Below are 22713 nucleotides of genomic sequence, written 5' to 3' on the forward strand. Positions count from 1 at the left end.
GCCAGAAACCACACTGTAAATTTGGCCCCCGAGAGAAAGTTTTTGAGTACCCCTGCTCTAATTAGTGGTAAGGATTGAAAGGCAGAGCGAAGATGGAATCTGGCCATGACTTACCAACAGAATCGAAAGCCACACAGGAATGGATCGACCTCGAGGTGAGTGAGGGAACCAGTCAAACACTGCTGGTGGCACAGTGGGGTGGCTTTCCACTGCAGGATAAGATTCATTCTGGCCCGCAATGCTGGTAGCTTCACAGGCATGGGGGAGAGAGGCCAGAGGAGTTCTCCAGCGATTATCTGCTGATACTTTACGTCACATTTAGTTCAGCCATCCCAGAAGGTGGTAGCCATTTCGGGGAATGCAGCACATATGCATAGTAATGGTGCATTAATGAATGGATGTGTTAGATGGAGGACCCCTGGACTGCACAGCATATGTGCTGATGTTTGTGCACATGCAAACAAGTAGAGGCTACATTGGATTGAGAGACAGATTACTGGTCACATGCAGAGTGACCATTTTATGACCCCAATACAAGAGCCGTGCAAAGAAGAAAAAAGTGCTTGTCAACTATTTTGCCAGCTTTTTCTGCTTTCTTTTTATTCATTCTAGCTACTTCCATCTGGCCAGTGTTGCTCATTAACCCCATCTCTGCTTCTATTACCTTCCGTTTGATCACTTGTGTACAAAACTCTTGGATGTGTGTGGACTTCACTGGCTCTTCCTTACTGGCTGAACTGCTGTTTCCACATTCAATCCTGTATTATCGAAGGATCACTTTTTAGACAAAATCCATTCATCTAATGGCATAGTCTGTTTTGTCCCTGGTTGTAGGATTTTCCCTCCCGATCTGAGGCCCTGTTCTGGAGGAAGACCGTGGCATGTCTCATTTTGTCCCTGTCCTGTAGTCATTCTGTCCAGCCTTGGTGGAAGGCTTTTCTCTGTACTTGTCCTGGTGTAAGACTTTTGCCCCATTCCTGTTCTGCCCTCGTGACGTTATCCTCTTCTTATGCTGCCATGCACTGGTAAGTGTTCTACCGTGTTCCATTATTTCTTCCTATTACCTTCTACAAGGTTGCCTATTTATAGCCTCCTTCCATTACACATACTGTAAAAGTTACTGCAACAGTGGTTTTCTTCAGGGCATACCACTAGCCATTACTGGTAATAGATACATTGGCATGGATTCTGGATTGGTACAACGAAGTCCTCACTGTCGTTAACCTCCCTATTCTGGGGCGAGGGGAAGGACTACAGGGATGGTGGCACACCCAGAGAAATCTTCTTGGCACCAAGAAGAAAGCCCAAAACATGCCTCATCCCACTTTCCTATTTGTATAGTATTCCTATGTATTATTAAGAAGCATCTTCAGCCATAGAATTACTTGGATGTATCACCTAGCTAATTCACAGCATGCCAAGTCATGTTAGTTTCCCCTGTATACCTTACTTCGCTGATGTGACTTCAGTTGGAATACAATCTTTCAGCAAGTCCTCTCCAGCATCTGGCCCGTGTGTCAAACCCCTCCTTTTTCTTCTGGTTTACGTTTGTAGCTTAACTTCCAATGAGTTTCTATGGAGAGGGGAGGGGCACTCCTGCACAGCACACTTGTTGCTACTTCTGGATGCAAACACTGCCCTCTTCTCGAAAGTGCATGGAATGCATCCTCCATCTAAGCTGATTCTGCAAAAGGTGAGATGGCCTAGGGGCTTTAAGCAACGCACGCAGTTCAGAGAAGGTCCTTCTCGGTCTTGTTTACTTAAACACTGTCACAATAGAGTTTTAAAATGGTATGTAGTTTTACCTTTCAAACAGGTAGTTTGCTTTCTACACTCTAGGTCCAATATGCACATACTATATTAATGTGCCCATTTTATCATACAATCAGACCTGGTCTGTATGTAACATGTATGTATGACCAGGAAAAGCCTGCCACACATGTCGCTGTACCGTTGTCTTTGCAGATGTTTTACGTCTCTGTACCCTTTGCAAGACACCATCACTCACGTCTTCAATCCATTGTCCCAAACTACTGGTTCCCATTTTTTACAACCTGCAATCTCCAATTTAGAGATTTGCAACCATCTGCCATTTCATCGGCACAGGGAGGGTTGGTTTGATTCGCTGCAGTGCCCTGGCAAGATGTCTATCAGATTCGTAACACTAATGTGGTCAATAGTCATAACTCTGATGGACTTCAAGTCCATTTTAAAAAGACTACTTATTGCTGAATGAAAACTATATGAAAGTAAATTTACTAAGCTAGTTGCTTTACCGTGACATTTTCACTGCCTCCCATAGCAAACAAATCTAATAGACCATCAATGGAAAACACAAATAAATAGTTCCGAAAGGGTGTCAAACATATAAGAACAAATGTTGAAATGCTGGAAACTAATGGAGATAAACAGTTCACAAATGACAAACTTGGATGGCTGTCAGAACCCCTTTCAGAAGGTCATGGGGCAAGCAGAAGTCTCTGGGCCCACACGTAGAGGCTAAGGCCTTTTACTCCCAAAGTCCTGGGCCCGACCTCATTTGGCTCCCACTCACGTGGGCCAAGCACCTCTTCTGTACCCGACTCTTAATAGGTATGTCGGATGAGCAGTCAAGGCTCCTTCGGGGGGAGCACAGATACAGATCAGTGAACACGACACAAAACTCAACATGCAAGCAGTGTAACAATAAGCCAATGTCCAGTCAAATACTTGTTTTTAAATAAAAAAGAAGTACTTCAATTAAAATTTTACACATGCAAAGATAAATGATATTCAAAAGCAATAACACAATCCCCTTGAAGTTGGGGCTCTAGTAGTTGTCAGACCACTCCCAGCCCTACTAACTTTAGTACAACAGGTTCAAAGATATTCCCATTCACTTATGACCACATCCAGGGAATGTTACCTATTAGGCCGTACTCAAGAGTTCTCTGTTCGGACTCCTTCAGGAAGTTCAGTCACAACAGTCTACAGGGTCGCAGTACAGATGGCAGTATGTCCCCTGAAGCCCCAAAGGCCCAGTTCATGGCTTACCCGCTCAGCGGTATGGAACCGTTCAGTGACGCAGCAAAGTCCTGCTCCGGACCGGCTAAGTCGGGCTGCGAACACATGGCAGCACGTGGCATGTGGCAAGCACAGGCTCTCTCGTCCGAGACGCGCTTCCAGCTAGTTCTAGCGATAAGGGTTGTTCCCGCTCTAGCGATTGCACGGAAAGTCGCAGGGGGGGGGGAAGGTTCATTTCCTTGCTCTGATGATGTCCTTCGATACTCTGGCTTCCTTCAGTGCAGCTCACAGTATGCTAGCCAGACCGCCTTAGTATCAGCAGCAGTTTCTTGGTCCCAGGCCACAACCCGAACCCTTGGCCTCAGCATCTCCGGCGGTCCCTCCTGGCATATGGGGTTGCCGCCACAGCACTCATAAGTTCATTCACGATGACCTGGCATTGGGATTTACGGTGGCCTCACACTCTGGCACAAAGGGCCACCCAGCACAAGGTCATACAGGTCTGTTGCCCTTCATACATCCCATGCTCTTGGGCTTAGTCCAGGGGAGCCCCTCCTGGCACACGAGGGTTGCTGACATAATCCAGCATACTGGCTAGGGAGTCCTCACGATAGAGGTCCCCCCCTCGGACCTTGCTCTTTCCAACTCTCTCCTCCTCCTCATAGGGGAGACTGGTCTTGGCGAGCAGGCAGGTCCTGGTGCTCTAGACTCCAGGTAATGTGGTCTTGGGTTTCCTGGGTGATGTCTCCTCACCCAGCAGGGAGACTACAGGCCTGGATCCCCAGTCCTGGTCGCAGACAGAAGTCTTGCAAAGGTTCCTCTTCCCACACAGCCTTGCGGGCTGCTCAGCAGTTTGGGGTCTCAAACTCCCCTACTTATGGTCCTTTTAAAGACACAAAATCTAATTTAATAGCCACGTCATTGATGTTTTATGTTGGGGTTCTGTTATTTTGAAATTTACATCTTTCCCCTTTCTTCTTCCTCCTGAAGTAGGTCTGTCACCGCAGGGAGAACTCTGAAGCTGATTAGTCACTTCCATGAATCTTGTTGTGGGTTAGAGTTCACACTTGGATGTTAGCCACAGTGATATGTGTATCAAAAGGTTAATCCTGGGCTCCTAGCAGTACTCTTTATGATTGATTTATCAGTCCCATCTCTCTCTTCCTGCGATGTATGCAGGCCTGTTCCTTGTGATCTATCATTGAATCAAAGAGCCCCTTGAATTGCACAGAGATCCTGTCTCTCCCATTTGCTGGTGCGTGTCCTCCCAGCTTACAGAAATGCAGCAATATACAAATCTGTCTGGGAGATTCCTCTACTCCTCATGATTTCCAATAGGCAGGCCCGAGCTTGCCAAAATAGAACCTAAGGTCATCCATGTAATGTACAAGTGCAGGCACACTGGAACCCAGTGTACATACACAGCGCACTTGCTGCACAGCACTGTTACCTTCATGTATTATGCCACCACAAGCATAACTACATGCAGCAAACGCATTAAGTCTGCACATGCTGCCAGCATATAGACATTTACCATGCATGCACTGTACCACACTTCACCCCTTGAAAAGTGTACTTCTTGCGAGCACACATGAACTCAGCACGTTTCCATCATGCATGCTCTTCCACATCTACCTGATGTAGGCCTGGGGTGAGTTAAGCACACAGCAGCAGAAAAACAAGGGGCGGGGGGGGACGGGGGGGTGACCCTGTAGGCCTCACTCCAATGACACAGGGTAAAAAAGGCCCTGTTCACTACTATAGATCACTACAAGGTATGCTGCTACCTCCATGCTTGTGCTGCTTAATTCCTGGTGAAGGCTGTAGCGTTCTACCACTATAAAGGTAGCGCTTTGTTAATCCCTCCCAGTCCAACAAAACCACAATTAGTGAGGCAGGCCTAAATCATGGCAGGCATGCATGATCCGTGTTCGCCTATGACAAAACATCTGTATTAGGGATCCAAACAATAGTGCAGTTGGGCACTTATGGCAGGGGTTCATGCCTCTTACAATGCAGAGGACTTTTCCAACCTAACATTGGCACATCCAACTCAGAACAAAGAAAAGCTATCTTTTTGCACAAAAATACCACAGCACCCAACAGACAGTGCACAAAGTCAATTCTCCTTATGCTAAAGATATTAAAAACCTTGACCAGTGCATTCAATATATGTACTTTTTATTGTCACTGTAAAGAGTTAACAAGTGCCTTAGGTGTTTTTGAATAACTCAATTTCGGATATCAATGACAAAATTCTATGCCCCTCAAATAGACAAAAAGGGACCAGAACCGACAGCAACAGAGTCCATGGCAACTAACAACCTATTTAAAGAAATTGTGCTGGAGGTGAACTCCATCCAAGGCTCATTTGCTCCTCTACAAATTAATTCCCCGCCTCTTCAGCCAGGTTTATATTGACTCGGAAGAGATTCTTCTTACCAATGCTATTTCTAGAAAGACAAATACAAACTGCCATGACCCTGCAACACATTTACTCTCCTGAAAAACAACAATGCACACTATTGGAACTCAGAAACTACAAGGCTATGTCTAATTAATATTTTTTTGGAAAGCAGTACAAAACTGATAACTCTTAACTAACGACATGTACTCAATGAGACAGCACTTGTGTCCACCACTACAGCCCCACTCCATGGTACGCAGGCAGCGCTCTAGTCCACAAATTGACCCTTGCAATCAACCACAACACGTAAAAGAAATGCCCAGGATTTAATATCCCACACTTGTAGAAGGTTCCTCAAGACAACCGCTGAGGTGAAGTGGAAGGAATTGTGGGGACGCTTAATAATAGGGTTCACACAATGTAGATACATGGATGACTTGAAATTCAACTGTTCTTGAAAAGGCAGTTCACTCAAAAACACATACAATAGTAACACACCGTTAAAATGTACATTAGCTGTATTTTTTACAGAGTAAGACTCACCTTTCTTCAGAGCCGCGTTTTCGTTTTCTTTTTGTGGGATTGATTTCCTGAAATGAAATACAAGTTAGGATTTTTAAGAAAGCAACAGCGTTAATGGCAATAAAAATTTTGCAACGGGCATTAAAGATACTATCAGCCGTAGCCATAATGTGGGGCATTTCCAGGAGTATGAACCTTCAGGGGGTGAACGGGCAACATCATCAATTGCTGCAAAAGTTGGGAGGACCAACGGCAGTGAAACCCCCCTCCCCCACCCCTCCCCAATGATTGCCCTGATCCAACATTGTTGGAGTGGCCTTCTCAGCCTTGGACATGGAGTGCGGAGTCTTGGACCGGCGACAAGGGGGTGCTTTGATCACCTTTGTGACCATTGATGTTATTTATGTGCCTGGACAATGGTTTCTGTAACAATTATAACAATTCTAACGAGTTTTCTGCATTTTCCTAGCTCAACATGTTAACACCTGCTTAAGTAACAAGTATTTGCTAAAACAATAACTATGTTGTTAATAATTTGGTGACATTGGGCATCGTAAGATTTGTTTTTTTACATTATTTATAGATTGGCGACATGATACACTGTGAAAAAGTGGTGAATACCCAGTTCACTGTCTACCAAATGGATTAATGGCTATGCAATGTTTTGTACCGCACACAGGATATCCACCGTATTTTCAGGACACCGATAGGAGTTTAGACCATGCAGTGGACTTTGCAATCATATTACAAGTTAGTTTTTTCCCCAACATTATGAAGTATCTTATTTGGGAGTTATTTCATGTGATGTAGGTGAATGACATCACATGTATGTGACCTGTATGTTGTATTTATGCTGTACATTGTCATTTATGTAAAATGTAAATTTGATACTTGTATAGCGCACTACTCACCCGCAAGGGTCTCAAGGCGCTTGTACGAATACCGCTGTGGAACCCATCCTGGCTTTCCCTGTGAGGCGTCCACTCCTGGGCACCCCCAAGGTGGAGGCCAGGCATCCTTAGCGTTGTGGGGGCCGTTGTGGAGATTAAGCAAGCTATTGCCCAGAGTTGCAGAGTGGGACTCCATGATTGGAATAGGTACAGGCGAGAATTATCAGGTCCGTGGAATTTTTGAGCCCAAGACCCGCCGAGGCGGGGAATTGAACCCTGGTCCCGGGCTAGACCTCTGCCTCAGGGTCTGACGCTCTAATCATTGAGCCACACTTCTCCACACTTTATGATAAGCTGACAATCACTGCTCTGTTCACTGTGCATACATTTGTTATGGGTGATGGTAACATGTCCCGAGTACAAATACAGTCTTTCACATCGAATATTTCAAAAAGTCAGTCCAATTGTGTGCCATAAGATTTTGGCACTTAGGGCCTTCTTTAGTGTTTGGCGGAAAGTATACTCTATCACAAATGTGTGACATCTCCCTTCCACCTTTCAAGCAGCTTAACGCCTACGGCAATTGTGACATGACAGATGGGTTATCAGTCACATGTGTGACAGAGTATCCCATTCAACAATATATAAATCAGACCCAGTGTTTTAATGGCCAATAACATTACTTTCAATTAATCAATGTTAGCTTATTGTTAGAACTCCTCTCCGATGGCCATTGTGCACGCAGGGGTTATAGGGCCCAACCGTGGTGGTTGAGGCTTTTTACCCCCAAGGTCCGACCTACTATTGATCCTGAACAACTGCGTCAAGTACCCCTTCTGCACTTGACTCTCAGTGGTAGCTGTGAACGAGCAGTCAAGGAATCCCTCACAGAAGAGCGATGGGGGAAATATAGATATAGGTCGATAAACACGACCCATAACTCATAGTGCACAAAGAACTATCAATAAATCAATGTCCAGTCAAATAATCACTTTTATAATAAAAAGAAGTATTTTATTTCAAACTCTACACATTCAAAGGAAGAACAACCATTATACGCAATGACACAATCTCCTTGAGGTTGGAGTTCTGATGTTATCAAGGCAAAATCCCTTTTCCAACCTGTTAATTCTAACATGGTTGGTGGCTGCATCCAGGGAATGCTCACTACTAGGCCGTACTCAAGAGTTCCCAGTTGACTCTTTAGGAACTAGTCAAAAGTGTCTATAGTGGTGCAGCACCATCAGCAGCTAGTTCCCGAGGGCCCCACAAGCTCAGTTCAAGTCTTGCCTACTCCGGCAGTATAAGTGTTCAACAATGCAGCAAGTGCCCTCTCTGCATGTGCTTACAACTCCTGATCAGAGAAGTCAGGCTGCCTACGGTGCAGAAAGCAGGATCTGACAGGCGCAGGCTCCCTCCCTTGATCAGTGCTGCTGGCTTGTTACAGCAATCAGAGCTGCTCCGAATCTGCGAAGACGAGATACGTCACTCTTTCAAACAAGTGGGGTGGGGAGGGAGGATTTGATCTTCCAGCTCCAGAGAGCCCAGTGAGGGTGCGATTTCTCCTGGGGCATCCTTCACAGTTATCAGGAGGATCAGTCAGGGGCAGGTCTTGATGTGCAGGCTCGAGCCGCCGGTCCCAGCTTCAATTTCCTTTCCAGTCAATGGCCCACACTTCTGGCAATGTTGGTATCGGCAGACACTCTGGCAAACGAGGTTGCCACTGTACTTTCTGGCCTAGGCACAGACTCCTACAGTGCGACTGCCTAAACCATGGCGCCTGCCCCCTTGAATACCGGGTTGCCAACCAAGGCGGACACAAGTCTGAACTCTTTGGCAAGAATAAATTCAATGGTGCCGCACTCTAGCACACGGGGTTACCACATTGAGTTGGTGCAGGCCCGGCTCTTTCCCTACGGCACTCTACACGGCTCAGGTCGCGGTGGACCTCTCCTGGCATACAGAGGTCGCTGGATTGCTCCTGCACATGCGCAATGACCAGATCGGTGCAAAGCCATTTCCTCATACCTTGCTCAGGGAATCCTCTCAGTAGGGCTCCCAACTGGACCTCGCTCTCTTCAACACTCTCCTCTTCCTCACGGGGCACACAAACCGGCAGTCGCTGTTACTCCAGGGGAGGTGAACTTGGTTTTTCTGGAAGATGTCCCCTCACCCATCAGGGAGACTAGAAGGCCTTTGCCGCCAGTCACAGACAGAAGTCTTGCAGAGCTTCCTCTTCTCATACACCCCGCCTGGCTGCTTAGCAGATTACCAATTTTGGAGTCTCAACCTCCCCTTCTTATAGTTAGTTTCCAGACACCAAATGTGATTTAGGGTCTGGGTCTTTGAAGTTTTATGTTTGGGGTTCTGCTTCTTTTGAAGTGCACACATTTCTTTTTCTTCTTTCCTCTTGAAAGGCTGTCTGTCACAGCAGGAAAGACTCCGAAGGTGAATGTCCCACAACACAGGCCATGGGAGTGACCACATTTCACATCTGGATATCAGTCAGAGTCCTATGTGCATCAAAAGGTGAATTCTGGGCTACCAGCCCTACTCTTTATTATTCCTTTATCAGCCCTCTTCTCCTTCCTGGGGTGTGTCCAGGCCCCTTCCTTTGTTCTATTACTGAATCAAAGAGCTACCTTTTGAAGTGCAAGGGGTAGTCTCTTCCCCCCTTCCTCCAGCGTGTGTCACACCCGGCTCACAGGAATGTAGCAATATACAAAATCTGTCTGGGGGTTTCCTCTACTCCTCATGTCTTCTCCAGGTAGGCCTGGACTACCCAAAATGGGGCCCACGGTCATCCATGTAATGGAGGCACACTTGCACTCAGGGTACTTTTCTAGTACACATACTCTTTACTGTTATCACTACAGACATACATACATTCAGCATACACATTCAGTCCATGCACAATGCTCAGTATTGTTGCTTTTCGGTGTTGTACCGGGGTGTGTAATTTGTAAACACAAACTCATTGCCAGCACACACATACGCTGTGCATGCTGCACACCACTTTACCCTCCATGTATAGTACTTTCCATAAGCACACGGTTTTATTGCGCACGCAGAGCACTAAATCGTTCATGTAATGTATTCCTCACAAGCATACATACACACAGCACATGAACTAATTCCACATGTACAATACAGTACGTACTGCTTTACCTCTGTACTGTACTATTCCCAAGCACACATACATCCAGCGCAGAGTCACAACTCCTAGGCAACACAGCACTCTACATTCACCTGAGGTAGGTCAAGGGTAAGATTAACACATAGTAGTGGAATTTTAAAAAGGTGAGTGAGCCTGTAGGCCTTCCCACCAAAGGTGTAACAAGGAAAATGATCTTCCTTTCTCCTCAATCATTCTGCTTTCTAAGTATGCTGCAATCTGCAGCTCACTTAGAAAGAGGAATATGCCACTAAGGATAGCTTTTGTGAAGGAAGGTACCTCCTACTGCTAAAAACAATCCTGTCTGTATTATTATGAAATCTGTTTATTGGAATTTCTTTGTTTTAAACAAAATACACAGTACATTTTAAGATCCGGATGACTTGCATTTGAAATAGACTCAATGGTACATATCTAGTCAGGTGTACATTAATAAATGGGAGCGGGCTCGTCACCTAATCTCTAATAAAAGAAAAACATTGCGGGCCTCTCAACTGAAACTACTAACACAACGTCCCCTTCGTTATCTTGTCACTAAGGGGCCTCACCAAGGCAAGCCGCTAGTATTTCGCCCGCTCACCCCCTTCGTGCTTCCATTATGAAATCTGTTCATTGGCATTTTGTAGATATAATCACAGTACCTAGTACATTGGAGCAACCTGATGGCTAATGATTGAAATAAGACCAATGATACATCGTTAGGCATGAGCATGGTAACAAACAGGATCAAGTGCTATACGCACTTACTAGGGAAAATGCGCATTATGGGCCTCCCAGCCAGCACCATTATCTCAGCATTCCCCTTTGCTCTCACGTCGCTGGGGGGCTTCCCCTAGAGGAGCCACTCATAATGCACCCGTACTTCCCTATTGCATTCCTCTAAACAGTTCACTTAAACAGCAAGAAGAGAGGGCAGAACAACAAGTGCCTCAACATAACAACAGCAGCAACTTCGGCATTCACTGTAACATCCCCATGTTCCGTCCCCCGGCCTGACCCCCCCCCCCCCCCTCCCCATCAATCCCGCATCCCCTTGTGCAGACAGCTCTATTAATAGTATCTCTTCTCCCCGGTACCACACCTAGCCAGCTAAGGCCCTTAAGACACCTTTCATGCCTGACTCCCGCTCCGACCTCCACCCCCTTCCTCCTCAATAAGTGGATCCCCAGTGTGCGTCTCACAGGGTCACAGGGTGTCCCCGTCTCGTTGTGTCAGGGTCTGCAAGAGTGCGTTCCACTGGTTCGCTATGGGTGTTCGCCTGAGGCCCATCGTTTCCTCCCTCAAGAGGGCACGCCCTCCGCTCCCGCCCACACCAGCACTGAACTCCACCATGCTCGTGCTCGGGGGGGGGGGTTCCGCTGCCTTCCAACGTTTGGTAAGCAACCGCTTCGTCACCACCAGGCCCAAGTCGAAAAATCGAGAGGCGACCTTCGTAGGAGGGGTTCTGCGAAACAGGTGTAGCAGGCAGACCGACCACTCCAACGGCGCCAGCCGACCCGTGCAGGTACTTAATGCTTCGTGCACCACCCGCCAGTACACATCCAGTGAGGGACAGCTCCACAACATGTGAACCAGTCCAGCACCTTGCAGCGTGGACAACTTGCGTCTGCGCGATGAAAATACCTATTTATAGAGTCGGGTGTGAGATATGCTCTGTGTAGAATAAAGTATTGGATTTGGCGGAACCGCATGTTACGGGGAATCCGCGTGGGACCTTGCAGCGCTCTGCTCCATTCCTTGTCAGCCATTGGACGGTCCAGGTCCGCCTCCCATTTATGGCGCAGCGGGGACAAGTCGGTCGCCGCATGCGTGCGCAGGAAAGCTGCGAACCAACGTATCATATGTCTCCCCCGCCCCATGACATGCAGATATTGCATCGTGAGGTGCTGATCTGGTTCCTCTTTAAGATCTCCCCACCGGCTCGCCAGCGTCGAGATAAGTGAGCGGTGACAGAGAAATTGGCCAGTTGGTAACCCTGTCTCCTCCGCCAGCAAGGCGAATGGGACAAGAGCACCATCTCGGTAGAGGTCCCCCAATGTGTAAATATCCGCCGCATGCCAGTTTGCGAGCTCAGTACCCTCCGCCCACTAGGGGAGCCCTCTATCGGTATGGCAGGGGCATAAGGGATACATTTCCTGGTTAGGTGAAGAGCTCGGCGGAAGCATTTATAGGCCACTTTAATGAGGAGGGGCCTCGGCTTAAACACCCCTGCGGTCGGATGGAACGACGCAACGATGTCAGCCAGAGGGATAGGGGGCTCCGCGGACGCCGTGTCATCCCGCTCTGTCTGCCAGCCACCTGGCCACCCATTGTAGTTGCGCTGCTAGATAATAATGCGCAAAGCACGGCATCGCGAGACCCCCCTGGCCTGTGGGGAGGTACAACTTGGGTAGTGCCACTCTGTGGTGTGCAATACCCCACACAAAATCCCGGAGCGAACACTCCAAGGTTGCAAAGAAGGATGCCGGAATATAGATTGGCAGGTTAGCAAAATAGTATAGGAGCCTGGGCAGAACCACCATTTTAACTAAAACGATGCGCCCCGTGAGAGGAAGGGTACCCCAAAACCGCATCTGGGTTCTGACCGCTGTTACTGCCTTACCCAAATTGCCCTCTACTAGATCAGCTGGTTGCCTATATATTTGGATGCCCAAGTAACGGAAGGTGTCTGGTTGCCACTTGACTGGCACACACCCCAAGCAGTACTGCAGATCCAGAGTATCATCCCGGAACGCATAAAGGCACGACTTAGCCGCATTTACCCGTAGTCCGGAGAGCGCAGCAAAGTCAGTCAGGACTCGCTCCAGGTCCCCAGAGATGTGCGCCACATCTTTGATGAAGACCAGGAGGTCATCCGCACATAGGGAAACCTGATGAGTCGCGTCGCCCATGGGAATGCCGCCTGTCAATACCCTCCGTAGGGTAGCAGCTAAAGGCTCTATTGCGAGCGCAAAAAGGAGGCGCGAGAGAGGGCACCTCTGCCTGGTACCACGACCAACCGGGATGACACCAGAAATGTATGGGCCGGTTCTCACCCGCACCACAGGGTTTTTATAGAGGAGCGCCGCCATTTGGAGGAACCAGAGGCCTAGCCCGTAATGTGACAGCGCCGCCACCAGATACCCCCACTCAAGACAGTCGAAGGCCTTTTCAAGGTCCAATACCAAACAGCCTGCCCTTGGCCAATGTTGCGCTCCCTCCGTGGCTACTCGGAAAAACTGTTGCAGATTAAGAGAGGTGCTGCGCTTGGGCACAAACCCATTTTGGTCCTTGTGCACCAACACTGGCACCGTTGGGGTCAGCCGCTCCGCCAGGACCTTGGCCAGAATTTTGTAGTCAGCGTTGAGAAGGGCAAGGGGACGGTAGGACCCCAAGTTGGTAGGGTCACGCCCTGGCTTGAGTAAGGAGATCAGGTAGGCCTCCCTCATAGAGGCAGGCAGGGTAGCCTCTTCAAGGGCCATGAGATATAGCGCATGCAGCCTAGGCACCAGGGACTTCCGATAGGCCTTATTATACTCCGACGGAAGTCCGTCCGGCCCAGGCGCCTTTCCAGAGGCCAGTGAAGCTACCGCCTCCCCTATCTCCTCCAACATGAGGGGGGGCCTCTAGCGTCTCCTGATGGGCACCCGGAACCGTGGACAGACAGGCGGCCTCCAGAAACTGGTCCAGATCCTGTGCCTGTCTGCGCCCTGTCGAGGTGTATAGGGCAGCGTAATGTGCTGTCAGTATTTGGTGGATCTCCTGCTGCGTATGTACCAGTGTTGTGTTTGGCCCACGAATAGATTCGATTGGTGCATGTACCGTCTCCTGTCTAATCAACCAGGCCAGTAACCGCCCCGCTCTATCGGATGTAGCATGGACCAGAGCCGAATGAGCAGCATAATTGTGGCATCGTAGTCGCTCCATCAGCTCAGCATGTCGCGTCCGGAGTCGCGCCAACCGGGTCGAGTCCCGACCTCCTCCTTCACCATGGTGTTCACACGACAGAAGGCGCGACTCCAAGGCAGCGAGCGACAACATGAGCTGCTTACGAATATTCCCCGTCGCCCCCAGGCAGTGTCCCCGTATTGTGGATTTGTGCGCATCCCATTCCGTCAGCGCATTTCCTGCAGTTCCCTCGTTTAGGTAAAAAAACTGCTCGATCGCCGTGCCTAGCGAGGCACGAAACTCCGCGTCCTCGAGAGCGGCCGGCTGCAGTTGCCACGTCGGAACGGGGGGTCTTCCCGGGTCCCAGCATAGCCTCAGCCGAAGCGGATTATGATCCGAATGGGTCCGGCCCAAGTATTCTGCCTGAGCTATCAGGAGGGGTCAATGAGGGAGAGCCCACCACCCTGTCGAGGCGGACATGAAGGTCATGCACCACCGAGTAGTACGAGTAGAGACGGTCGCTAGGATGCAGGGTACGCCATATATCATATAATGCCCAGCACGTCAACCAGTCTGTTAGACTCCTTGCGTTCGAGACTGCCTGTGTGCTACGGAGTGGCGGGTATGACCTGTCGAGGTGTGTGTCAAGCACTGCGTTAAAGTCCCCACCCAGTAGCCATGGAAGACCCACATACGGTGTTAACGCCACCGAAAGTTGATCCAAGAACGACGGTTGGTCGACGTTCGGGGCATAGAGCGAGCCCAGAAGTATAGGTTGTCCATTGAGTTTCCCCCTAACCAGCGTGTATCGCCCAGTGGGATCAACCACCGCGTCTGCGCATGTAAAAGGTGTACCAGCTCTTACCCAGATCAGTGTGCCATGGGCATGTGCAGAGTATGTGGTCCCAAAAAGCTGCCCCCTCCATCGAGCACGCAGTTTATCTAGTTCTGGTTGGGTCATATGGTTCTCTTGGAGAAGGGCTATGGCCACCCTATGCCGTTGCAGGTAGGCAAAAACAGAGTAGTGGCGCGCTGGCGTGTGCATACCTCTTATGTTCCATGTAACTAACGCGGTGTCTGCCATCGAGTATGAGTAAGGATTGTATGAGGCTCAAGGCCAGGAGCGGGCCAGCCAAGGGGAGGGACTGCAATTACGGTGGTCATGTCTGCCTGCTGCAAGAACATAATGAACAAGAAAACTACAGTGCGTTGCTGAGTGCACCTAACTAAAATCAAAAACTGCAGAACTGCGAGGGCAAACCCCAGAACGGGCATTCGTCCAAACTTATAACTCAGTCGCCTATGAAATACTAGGCCAGGTGTTTGCTAGTGGGTGTAGAGTGATTGGTCCCGAGTTATTAGAGCCCAATGTTACCCCCGTCTGCGCCTTGTGTGTCTTCTGTGTTGCTTGCTGTGTCAAACACACACCAGGAGTGCGAATGCGTCCACTGCCGCCGTCCTCTGTCTATTGGCTGAATCATGTATATTCCTCACCTCCCACTCCGTGGTCGGGGAAATCCGCGCTGTCCCGCCAACTCCCGGGCCATCAGCGAAGCCCCATCCAGTCCGCATGCACCAGCACAAGGGGCCACGCTACATCAAAGAAGAAGGCAGCAAGGTCCGCAACCCCGTCTCCCAAAGGTGTTCGGCGATACCCACTTCACCTCCTCGCATCGCCAGTACTTATCATTGTCCCGACGAGCCAGTGTTCACACAATAATGTCAGCAGTTTGAGGCGTCACCACTGGCAACATTTGGTCCTCTGAGAGCATGGCAGCTGGAGGGGAAGATCTGTCAGTCTCAGTATCACTATGTTCGCGGGCTGCCACATCCCCCTGACTGCTCACAGATCCCAGTGTTGCCATCGCCTCAAGGGCTTCCTGGCGTTCCAGACGCATCTTCTCTGGGCTAGGTGCTGCAGGAAGGCTCAGTCCTGCCCCTCCACGCCTTTCCCTCTGGCGCCGTCGTCTCGGCCGTCGCTCTCGTCCCCCTCCAATGCCCGAGTCCAAGGGTTTCGGGCCACTGTGTTGTCCCATTTCCTCCAGCCAGTCGCAGACATCAGACGGGGCGTCAAAAAAGTGTGTCCCCTCCTTTGTGACCACCCGAAGGCGCGAGGGGAACAACAGCGAATATGGGATCTGTAATTCGCGTAGCCGGCGCTTCACCTCTAGGTAATTACTTCTCCGCTTCTGGACCGTCGCTGTATAGTCCGGAAACAGCATCACCGGGCCAACCCCTACCGTCAGGGCATCCATCTTCCTTGTTTCACGGAGTATCACGTCCCTGTCGCGGTAGTTGAGGAGTCTGAACAGAAAGGGACGTGGCCGCGCCCCAGGGACGGGCCTCCGCACCGGCACTCCACTACAAACTGTGGGGAGAGCACCCCAGAGGGGAGTACGTCCCGTAGCCACCCCTCAATGAACTGCTCCGGATGCCGACCCTCCTTGCCTTCCAGTAGTCCCACCACACGTATGTTCTGGCGCCGAGAGCGGCCTTCTGCGTCCTCAGCACGGTCTTCCAAAGTGTTAACCCGATCGATCAAGTCCTGTAAAGTTGCAGAGTGGCTGCGCACTACCGGTTGGACATCCTGTTGCAGCTGACACTGGTTAGCAACGGTGTCTGCTAATTTACGATGGTCAGCATGAAGTAGGGTAAAATCCACTGTGACTTTGTCAAGACGGGATTCTAATGAAGCTCTAGTTTGTTCCAAGGTGTTGCTCAGTCGGTCCACCGCCGCCAGCATGGTGTCCATTTTGTCCGCTAATGTCGACACTGGTGGTTCCGTATCTCCATCAGAGCGACCCGATGCCGGACCAGGGCCCTCCACTCGAAGCCGGCTCTCATTCTGCTTGTTCCGCAGCCGCCCCATGGCTAATTGCTGAGCTGACGGCATTCGTGAATCCCAACGAGGTGTTTCAGGTAGGTGTGACCGTGGGCACCACTGTATTCAGGTAGCAAGGGGCCAACTTCCCACCTCCACAACCAGCTTCAGGGAAGGGAAGGGGTCACAGAGTCCTCCTAATCACTATAGTCGCCCCTGTAGAGTCGGCTGCATCCGATTGGCTCCCCCCATGGATCGAGAGTGTCGTGCCCTGGTCACATTGGGCGCAGCCCGCGACAGAATCGCCCACCGCTTATCTCTTCCCGGGCCCAGCGATTGCGCCACTCACTAGCAGAGTCCAATGACGCTCCACCTCGGTTGTCAGCGCCTAGCGCTTAGGGGCCAGACAGGGGCATCTCAATCCGTTGGGCAGCGCCGGTATCGCAGTCCGGGCAGCGCTCAAGGCTCTTCCGTGCCGTGTTCCCCTGACCTTTCACCCGCGTCAGGGATCGCTCCTCCACTCTCCGCCGACCTTGGCCTGTCCCCACCAACCTATGCCAGTAGGCTTACCGGCGTCTCAGTGCCTCCTGCGGGCGTCAGGCGTGAAGGGAATGGGGTCCATCCACAGCTATGTGCCTCCCGGGGGTCGGGCCTCCAGGCAGCCGCTCCGTCGCGCAAATGTCCGCAGCTCCTCGTGTCTCTGCCGTCATCCAGCTCTAGGACTGCTCCCGGGTGCCAGGTCCCAATCCGCTACGTTTCTGGGGTCTGGGGCACAACAGTGCCGTTCAGAGCGTCAGGGCAGCCTGACTCCCCATATTTACATTCGGGGACGCCCAGCCGGACCGCTCTTTCCGCGTTGCACACAACCTCACCTTCACAGTCTCAGCGGTCCCCCCCGGCTCCAGACGACGGTCCCACACTCCTCACCCGGTCACTCCAACAGGCGATTGTTGAGGTCTCACCCAGGGGATCTCAGTCGGAGCGGGAGATCTCTTCTGCCCACACGCTGGCCGCCTTAGATCCTCTCCTCCGGTGCCAGCTCCGCCGTCTGCAATGCAAGTCGCCACCTTCTGGCAGGGATAACCTCCACAGCGAGTCCCACAGCTCCGGTACGTCTCACATGCGGTGCCGTAGCGTAGTCTATCACCAGCTCCCCCGAGCCCCGTTGTCTTTTGGGGGTGTCGTCAGCGGCCCCGCAGGTCACCAGCTGGTCGTTTGCCGCCCGTTTTCGTGGCGCGCGGCCTGGGCCCCGCGTGTCAAGCCGCGGTCTGCAGTAGTCCCCTCGGCCGGTCGTCACCTACAGCACGCTTCATCCGTCGTGCCGGGATAGCAGTCAGAGCTGAAATCTTCGGCGGGGAGCCGACTCCGCTTCTTGTTTTTCCCTCCCAGGACCGCCGGAGTCCCTCAGCCGATAGCGGGCGGCAGCAGCAGCCCCGGTGCGTGCCACAGGCAGGAGAAGTGCAGAATAACGGCTCTAAGCTGCAGGAGCCTTACAGGTTTGCAGCCATCTTGTCCGCGCGCCCTCTAGCACCCCTCAAACAATCCTGTCTGTAAAGCAACCACCATTGCTCCATGGTGCGTTGGCACTAGGCTGCTTATTGTGCGCCAGTGCAGGCCGAGAACAGAAATGAGCCATATCTTGGTAGTTGTGGTGCATCCCTACTCTCTCCATTTCAAGAAGCACGGCACAGCAACCTGTCTTGCTGCGTTGCACTGTTTGAAAGAATGATAAATATGGGCCTTTGTGTGGTAGCTGAAATGTTGGGAGTCCACACAGACATCGGTTTGCCACTCCCACTACAACCAGCAGCACCACCCTCACTCCGGTCTCTCAACACCAAGCCAGCACACACTCCGAAGATAGACTTGGGTCTCCTTGACCCTCTTCCCTCTGATCCTATCTCCACACTGGTGTCAAAAGAGCCACTGCAGATTCTTAGGAGTCTCTCTGTGGGGAAGTCAGTGTTGTTGGATACAATCCAGGGTGTCAGTAAACAACTGGAGATTACAACTGGCACCCTGGAATACATTATTTCTGCCATGTCTGTACGACAGAGAGGTCCTGACATTTCTAATGTTTCCTCAGGCCACGTTTTTCCTGAACCCCTGCTTCAATACCTCCACCAACCCTCATTCCTCCGCCGGACCCCATCTCTCTACCTCCCAGCAATTCCTCCACCTGCCTCAAAACCTGACCATGTCAAAAGTCTCCACCATGCCCCAAGACTTCACTATACACCACGACATTCCTCCACAGAAAAATCAGGCTCCGTTGATCCTGTCCCTCCCCAAAATACTGAAGAACGCCATCCGTTCCCAACAAATAGGTGTCAGGTTCTTACCGGATGGGATTCTGCAGGAGCGCCACCGAGTCCCCACGCTGCTGTTGCGAGGTGCAGAGGCTAACTCCCAACCGTCCCTTCTCACACCGTGTGGCTATCAAACCCTAGAACACACGGGTAAGAAGGGAAAGAGGGGATACAAAACAAGGAAAGGAGGGTAGCATCCAGAGAACTGCCTTCTTTCTCGTCACTGTGGTCTTTAGAGAGCGGAAGTCTGAAAAAGGCACAAAGAACATATAATAATAATGAGAAGTGAGGTGAAGATCCCTAAAAGCCCCCTCCCACCTGTCCTGGCTACCAACAGGAGGCTCGCCTACCTACTGGACTGGTTGTGAAGGGAATCCTAAGAAGTTTACTGGAACTGCTCATGGTGTTATGTGAGACACATCTTTGATTAGGATCTATGGAACCATAAAAGGAACAGGATAAGGATGAATGCTCGTAGTATGGGAACTAACACCCCCTCCCTCAATGCTCCCCCGGCACAGTACCTTGAGATGTGAAGAAAGGAGCCTTGTATGTAGTCCCGACTGCCAGCAGTAGTGAAAATGGCCAGCTCTCCAAGTTAGGAAACGAAGGAAAGCGGGTCTCTGGAGGATGGGGCAGACAAGGAACGAAACAGAGGTGCAGGAGCAGTTAAACCCGGCCGGCCCACGGGACAAGGTCCGGTAAGGTGGGCGGAGTACACTACTACCTGCTGAATTATGCTTGACAGAGCAAAGGAATAAGGCGCCAAACGGCGCGAAACAAAAAGGAGCCCCCGAGCGGGAGGAAACAGGCTCGGGTGTCAGAGCTCTGACAGAGAGGGTTGCGGTAAAAAATGGAGCAACCGCGGAATCCTCAAAAGAGGTTGGGCGAAGGACACGGGAACAAAGCGACTACCGAGGTAGTCCAGGAAACTCAGAACGATGAGGATAAGTATCGCAACAGCCTGAGGAGCCCCACTGGAACGCGAAGCTCCAAGTAAACCGGAAGTCAGGCTTTTCAACTCGCCTGACCATGTTGCGCCTGCGCACTCAGGAGCGGCCATCTTGGACAGGGAACGGATTCATCCGGGGGCTGGAATCGGCAGGCGTGACAATAGGTGCCTGGTTGATCATCCGCTTTGCAAGGATGGAAATTCCCATGAGGAGGAACCCTTGAGAAATCTTGAGGCAATAAAACCACTATAAAAATCCCAAGACTGGTTCCCTCCTCTTTTGGAGTTAGCAATAGCCTTCCCAGTCCTTCTTCCATCTTTCCCCAATCTCCTCCTAGATCCTTGGGGTCATCCTGACAACCTAGTTTTAGACAACGCCCTCCTTCTTTCAGATTGGAAAATCGCGGCTCTCCCAATCTGGCTCTTTTATTGTGGCAGAAGTGTCAATCTTTATCAACAATTCCTGGGCGCACAGTACCTCCAAGGCTTAGAAATCAGCTTGGTGTCTTTGGGAAAGTAGGTGTTTGGGAAAATCGGTGTATCCCTTTTCAGCAGATACATTTTATATCGTAAAGTTTCTGGCAGCAGAAGCTTTGTGAGGTAAGTCCTACCAGACAATTAATTTGTACAGATCAACCATTTCTATGAACCATCCTTATATCAATAGGAAACCAGTGGGAGAGCAGCAGCTCATTTGCCGTCTGCCAAAGGGAGTAAAGTTCTCTAACCCTCCTGTTCCAAAATACAGTAAACTTTGGGATGTTACTGTTTTGAAGCGGTTTATTGATTGGCCCGAGAATTCTGCCCCTTCTCTGAAAATGCGCTCTGCGAAGCTTACAATGTTATTATGTCTTGTTTCTATTAAACGTATTTCTGATGTCAAGGCTTTAGATCTAACCTCTCGCCAGTTTACTCCCACAGGTGTTTTATTTTCAGTTCACAGATGTTCTAAAACAAACATAACCTCTGTTTTCTACCCTCATTTTCCGGATCAACCAAACCTTTGTGTTGAGCAATGTCTTAAAGTTTATGAGTCCCGAACAGTTGATCTTAGAATGTCCTCTCAGTCTCAACTCCTCATTTCCTTCAGTAAACCTCACAATCCTGTTTCCTCTCCTAATCTGGCTTGTTGGGTCTGATTGGTTGTCTTTGGCTGGCACGGATACCTCCATTTTTGGAGCTCATTCATTCAGAGGTGCTATGGACTATACTGCTTTCTGGGCCAGTTCACGACTGGAGGACATTCTCAGATCAGCTGACTGGTCTTATGAAATGTGTTTAGCACGTTTTATTGTAAACGTGTTCACAATCCTGCTTACGTGGTTGCGAATTTGCTTAAAATTAGCATAACAGGAGCTTTGAATCTTGCAATAAAATGTAGATTTTCCTAGTATTTTAATGAAGGAAAGCCTTAATTTTATTAAAGACACGGAGGCAAGTTTTATCCCGTCTCAACACTGTTTTAACTGATGTTCCTCACTCCCCCCCCCCCCCCCCCCTTGTAGGGAGCTCCAGCTTTGCCAGCAAACTTTCAATAAAGTTTAAATGGAGGCTGTGTTCCCATCTCCTATGATGCCTACCTTGGATTCATCTGGATAATCTTCCTGGGATGATCTGGTTCCTTGTGTTGGTCTCAGATGCAAAGACTTTTGCCAAGAACTGGTTTCTCTTGTCTTGTTCTACCTATATTTCCTTTATTTATGGACTATTGTTGACATCTCGCACATAGAAAAGGAGGAACTGTTCGAAGTCAAGAGGGCTGTTGTACTGTTGGATAGTCACCTATTGGGTCTTCTTTGCTCTATTGTTTTCCATTGGCCCGTTTTCTCTTTGGCCTCATGGGACTTATAGTTTTATATGGGGAACAGAATTGGTTCTGCACTCAAATATTAGCATACATTATTGATTGTCCGAATTTTTTATCCAAAAATCATAAATGCACACAAATGTCAACAATTGAATATAAGCAACATTCATGTACTGCCTCCGAAATAAATCAAGTTAGTCATCAGATTAATGAAAGCATGTTCTTACTTTATTCTTTTTTCTTTTCTTCCTGATTCTTTTTTTTTTTTTAAACCACAGCACCAAATTGATAGCTGACGTGGCGCGCTTCGTCCCCACAGGACTTTTTCAAGGCTGTTATATATCTAGGTGTCTTATACAGATGCTTCACGTCAAGTTTACTGTGGCAGAAGAAGTACTGATGCAAGATAAATCTTAGTATTTTCCATAAAAGAAGCACAAACAGCTCAGCCACACCCCTTTCCAAGGGGGGCCGGCTGAGCAGTTTGCAAGGTCTAGTTTCGGTTCTTAGTCCAGCCCGGTAAGTGCTCTATAACGAAAAGTTTCTTACCTGTCGGTGTAGTTTTGCAGCTTGAAGATCTTTCTGGATTCACTATGCTGTGCATTATTCCGCGATCTTGTGGTTGGGTCCGGATTCGTAGTCTTTTCTTTGTTTTTTGGTTTTTTTTGTAGCCCAGGTGGGCGTCGACGTCCACCATTTGGTGCACCTCCCGTGACGTCGTCGTGCTTCCTGCGGAAGTCCCACCTTTGGGGCGCCATCTTCGGGTTCTTTTTTCCCTGTTTTTTATTTTTTTTTTTAACCCTAGGCGATTGATTAATCCTTTTGTCCATATTTCTGTACGTTTCCACTTCTTTGATCCTATCCATTTCACCCCCTCTTCCTCCAGCCTCATCTTCCTGGCGGAGGTGGGTGGGTTCGCTAGTGAATCCAGAAAGATCTTCAAGCTGCAAAACTACACCG

General features: G+C 49.8%; 1 protein-coding gene across 1 annotated transcript in view; it reads right to left on the reverse strand.

Annotated features, from left to right (window-relative positions):
* FSAF1 (40S small subunit processome assembly factor 1) overlaps positions 1-22713 on the reverse strand; it is a 241315-nt gene that overhangs the window by 13658 nt on the left and 204944 nt on the right. The window contains exon 6 of the mRNA XM_085612025.1: positions 5954-6000. Within this exon, the coding sequence (XP_085468151.1) occupies positions 5954-6000 (47 nt within the window). The remainder of the gene's footprint in view (positions 1-5953; positions 6001-22713) is intronic.

The sequence above is a fragment of the Triturus cristatus genome, chromosome 6, assembly GCF_964204655.1.
Source record: "Triturus cristatus chromosome 6, aTriCri1.1, whole genome shotgun sequence".
In the NCBI taxonomy this organism is placed as follows: Eukaryota; Metazoa; Chordata; class Amphibia; order Caudata; family Salamandridae; genus Triturus; species Triturus cristatus.